General features: G+C 45.1%; 1 protein-coding gene across 4 annotated transcripts in view; it reads right to left on the reverse strand.

Annotated features, from left to right (window-relative positions):
- Positions 1 to 5,000, reverse strand: part of si:ch1073-83n3.2 (uncharacterized) — an 18,773-nt gene that overhangs the window by 134 nt on the left and 13,639 nt on the right. For all 4 annotated transcript variants that reach the window (XM_061877902.1, XM_061877901.1, XM_061877904.1 and 1 more), the window contains exon 6: positions 1 to 1,670. This exon is cut by the window's left edge and continues 134 nt beyond it. In XM_061877902.1, coding sequence (XP_061733886.1) covers positions 1,318 to 1,670 — 353 coding nt within the window. In that variant the 3' untranslated portion in view covers positions 1 to 1,317. The remainder of the gene's footprint in view (positions 1,671 to 5,000) is intronic.

The raw sequence follows: 5,000 nt of genomic DNA on the forward strand, positions 1-5,000 counted from the left end.
AAAATGAATATTATCAACAACAGTATCAATATTGTTATAATTTCAGCATAGCAGTGATTAAAAATCCCTCATTGACATTATCATTAGACATTTATAAAAATAAAAAAGAACAATAGTGTCACAGTGGCTTACACTTGCATCGCATCTCATAAGCGTGACAACACACTGTGTCCAATGTTATCACAAAGATAAAATAAGTCATATTTTTGGTTCGTTTAATAGTTCAAACAAATTTACATTATTGCAATCAGTTGATAAAACATTGTCCTTTACAATTATAAAAGCTTTTTTTTTTTTTTAAATCTACTACTCTGCTAGCATGTCAGCAGACTGGGGTAGATCCTGCTGAAATCCTATGTATTGAATGAATACAGAATCCTTTTAAATTGGGGAAAAATCGTTTTTGAATCGAGAATCGTGTTGAATTGAAAAAAAATCGATTTTGAATCGAATCCTGACCCCGAGAATCGATATTGAATCGAATCATGGGACACCCAAAGATTCGCAGCCCTAATATTTATGTATGTATATGTGTATGTATATATACGTGTGTGTGTGTATTTATCTATGTATGTATGTATGTATGTATATGTATATATATATACATATTTATGTATGTGTATGTATATGTGTATATATATATGTATATATCAAAACTTTCTTGTAAAATCAAGATGACTTAAACGCAGTGAAAACATTTTTAATTAGATTTAATTCCAGAAACATGTAGAATGGTCCAGAATGTAAGTGTCGACTTAATACGAGAATAAAACGCCTTTGTGGGCTTGGTTTTCACTTTAGATGACATGGAACATTCATTTGTACATTTCAATTTATTTCTTCAAGTGTTTGTTCCTCCCTCTCAATTTGTATTTCACACTAATAATACATTGACCGTAAAATCACTCGCCACAGTAAAATAAAACCATCTGGCAGCTTGTTGGCCAAAATTTTACAGTAAAACTACTTTTACTGTAAAAATAACCACTCGTGTTTTTCCCAATAAAAGTAGTGCATTGTAAAAATTTAAATAGATTTTACAGTACAAAACTGGAACTTCTGTCGCCAGAATTGTACCGTCAAAATAAAAGCGATGACAGTAAAAAAAAAAGCTGCAAAAACCAAAGTAGATGTTCCGTTTTTGGAGGTTCCAATGTGTATTATTGTGGAGGAAGAAATGTGACAACCAAGCCATGGGAGTTTCCTGCTGGCAGGACAGAAGTACATCTGACGAGTGTTCGCACCTGGCCAGGAAGACGACGCCTTCTTCATCCTCACAACTACTGGCCTCACGTCTTCCAGGTGCAGCCTCCTTCTTTAAAAGGCGAAGCCCCCGCAGTCGAAGTCAAAGTCGGAGTCGCCCTCAAAGTCGAAGCTGTTGAAGTCCGTGTGGGCGTCGGCGTCCTGGCCGCAGGCGTGGCACGACCCCCCCGCCGCCGCCTCGGAGAAGACGCCCGATTCATGCGGCAACTCCGGCGCCCGGCTGGCCAGCGGGGAGGACGGTGAGCAGGACTGGAGGTAGCCCAGGGCGGAGGAGGCCGCCGCTCCCCCCATCAGCAGACACACCGCCCGCACCGCCCGGGCGTCGCTGCTGTTGCCGTGGCGAAGGCAGTCCGACACGCGGTGAGGGGGAACCACGGGCACGCCACGCAGAGACCGCCGCACTCCACCTGCCAGGAGTAGATTTGAAGTGCAGGGAAATCAAACATGGAACAAAACATGACAATATTTCAACTTCACATCGTTAAATGTGTCATGCGACATTGTTTAAAGTGGCATGCCACATCGTTTAAGGTGGTCACCCCACATCATTGGAGGTGTCATGCCACATCGTTAAAGGTGGTCACCCCACATCATTGGAGGTGTCATGCCACATCGTTTAAGGTGGTCACCCCACATCATTGGAGGTGTCATGCCACATCGTTTAAGGTGGTTACCCCACATCATTGGAGGTGTCATGCCACATCGTTTAAGGTAATCGCCCCACATCGTTTAAGGTGGTCCCCCCACATCGTTTAAGGTAATCAGCCCACATTGTTTAAGGTGTCATGCCACATCGTTTAAGGTGGTCACCCCACATCGTTTAAGGTAATCAGCCCACATTGTTTAAGGTGTCATGCCACATCGTTTAAGGTGGTCACCCCACATCGTTTAAGGTGACATGCCACATCGATTAAGGTGTCATGCCACGTCGTTTAAGGTAATCGCCCCACATCATTGAAAGTGTCATGCCTCATCGGTGAAAGTGTCATGCCACATCGTTGAAGGTGTCATGCCACATCGTTGAAGGTGTCATGCCACATCGTTAAAGGTGGTCACCCCACATCATTGGAGGTGTCATGCCACATCGTTTAAGGTGGTTACCCCACATCATTGGAGGTGTCATGCCACATCGTTTAAGGTGGTTACCCCACATCATTGGAGGTGTCATGCCACATCGTTTAAGGTAATCGCCCCACATCGTTTAAGGTGGTCCCCCCACATCGTTTAAGGTAATCAGCCCACATTGTTTAAGGTGTCATGCCACATCGTTTAAGGTGGTCACCCCACATCGTTTAAGGTAATCAGCCCACATTGTTTAAGGTGTCATGCCACATCGTTTAAGGTGGTCACCCCACATCGTTTAAGGTGACATGCCACATCGATTAAGGTGTCATGCCACGTCGTTTAAGGTAATCGCCCCACATCATTGAAAGTGTCATGCCTCATCGGTGAAAGTGTCATGCCACATCATTGAAAGTGTCATGCCTCATCGGTGAAAGTGTCATGCCACATCGTTGAAGGTGTCATGCCATATCGTTGAAGGTGTCATGCCACATCGTTAAAGGTGGTCGTCCCACAATGTTTAAGGTGTCATGCCACATCATTGAAGGTGTCTTGCCACATCGTTAAAGAGGTCATGCCACATCGTTTAAGGTGGTCGCTCCACATAGTTTAAGGTAGTCGCCCCACGTCATATAAGGTGTTATGGTACATCAATTCGTTCGGGCTCCAGTACTCTGGAATGCCCTCCCGGTAACAGTTCGAGATGCTACCTCAGTAGAAGCATTTAAGTCTCACCTTAAAAATCATCTGTATACTCTAGCCTTTAAATAGACCTCCTTTTTAGACCAGTTGATCTGCCGCTTCTTTTCTTTCTCCTATGTCCCCCCCTCCCTTGTGGAGGGGGTCCGGTCCGATGACCATGGATGAAGTACTGGCTGTCCAGAGTCGAGACCTAGGATGGACCGCTCGCCTGTATCGGTTGGGGACATCTCTACGCTGCTGAACCGCCTCCGCTTGAGATGGTCTCCTGTGGACGGGAACTGAACTGAACTCTCGCGGCTGTGTTGGAGCCACTATGGATTGAACTTTCACAGTATCATGTTAGACCCGCTCGACATCCATTGCTTTCGGTCCCCTAGAGGGGGGGGTTGCCCACATCTGAGGTCCTCTCCAAGGTTTCTCATAGTCAGCATTGTCACTGGCGTCCCACTGGATGTGAATTCTCCCTGCCCACTGGGTGTGAGTTTTCCTTGCCCTTTTGTGGGTTCTTCCGAGGATGTTGTAGTCGTAATGATTTGTGCAGTCCTTTGAGACATTTGTGATTTGGGGCTATATAAATAAACATTGATTGATTGATTGAATTAAGGTGTCGCTCCAAATCTTTTAAGGTGTCATTCCACGGCGTTTAAGGTGGTCGCCCGACATTGTTTTAGGTGGTCGCCCCACATCATTTTAAGGTGTCATACCACATTGTTTAAGGTGGTCGCCCCACGACGTTTATGGTGTCATGCCACATCATTAAAAGTGTCATGCCTCATCGTTGAAAGTGTCATGCCACATCGTTAAAGAGGTCATGCCACATTGTTTAAGGTGGTTGCCGCACATCGTTTAAGGTGTCATGCCATATCGTTTAAGGTGGTCGCCCCACATCGTTTAAGGTGACATGCCACATTGTTTAAGGTGGTCGCTCCACATCGTTTAAGGTGTCATGCCACATCGATTAAGGTAATCGCCCCACATCGTTTAAGGTGGCTTGCCACATCGTTTAAAGTAGTCGCCTCACATCATTTAAGGTGTCATGCCACATTGTGTAAGGTGACATGCCACATCATTGAAAGTGTCATGCCACGTCGTTGAAAGTGTCATGCCTCATCGTTGAAGGTTTCATGCCACGTCGTTTAAGGTGGTCGCCCCACAATGTTTAAGGTGGTCGCCCCACAATGTTTGAGGTGGTCGCCCCACAATGTTTAAGGTGTCATGCCACATCATTGAAGGTGTCATGCTACATCATTGAAGGTGTCTTGCCACATCGTTAAAGACGTCATGCCACATCGTTTAAGGTGGTTGCTGCACATCGTTTAAGGTGTCATGCCACATCGTTTAAGGTAGTCGCCCCACGTCGTATAAGGTGTCATGGTACATCAATTAAGGTGTCGTTCCAAATCATTTAAGGTGTTTCCCCCCATTGTTTTAGGTAGTCGCCCCACATCATTTAAGGTGTCATACCACATTGTTTAAGGTGGTCATCCCACATCGTTCATGGTGTCATGCCACATCATTAAAAGTGTCATGCCTCATCGTTGAAGGTGTCATGCCACATTGTTGAAAGTGTCATGCCACATCGTTCAAGGTGTCATGCCACATCATTGAAGGTGTCTTGCCACATCGTTAAAGAGGTCATGCCACATTGTTTAAGGTGGTTGTTGCACATCGTTTAAGGTGTCATGCCATGTCGTTTAAGGTGGTCGCCCCACATCGTATAAGGTGTCATGCCACTTTGTTAAAGGTGTCATGGTACATCAATTAAGGTGTCGCTCCAAATCGTTTAAGGTGGTAGCCTCACATCATCTAAGTTGGCATTCCACATAATTTAAGGTGGTCATCCCACATCATTGAAGGTGTAATGCCACTTCTTTTAAGGTGGACACCCCGCTTCATTTAAGGTGGCATGCCACGTCGTTTAAGATGGTCGCCCCACATAGTCTAAGGTGGTATGTCACATCGTTTAATGTGAC

Source organism: Nerophis ophidion, linkage group LG18 (assembly GCF_033978795.1).
Source record: "Nerophis ophidion isolate RoL-2023_Sa linkage group LG18, RoL_Noph_v1.0, whole genome shotgun sequence".
NCBI lineage: Eukaryota > Metazoa > Chordata > Actinopteri > Syngnathiformes > Syngnathidae > Nerophis > Nerophis ophidion.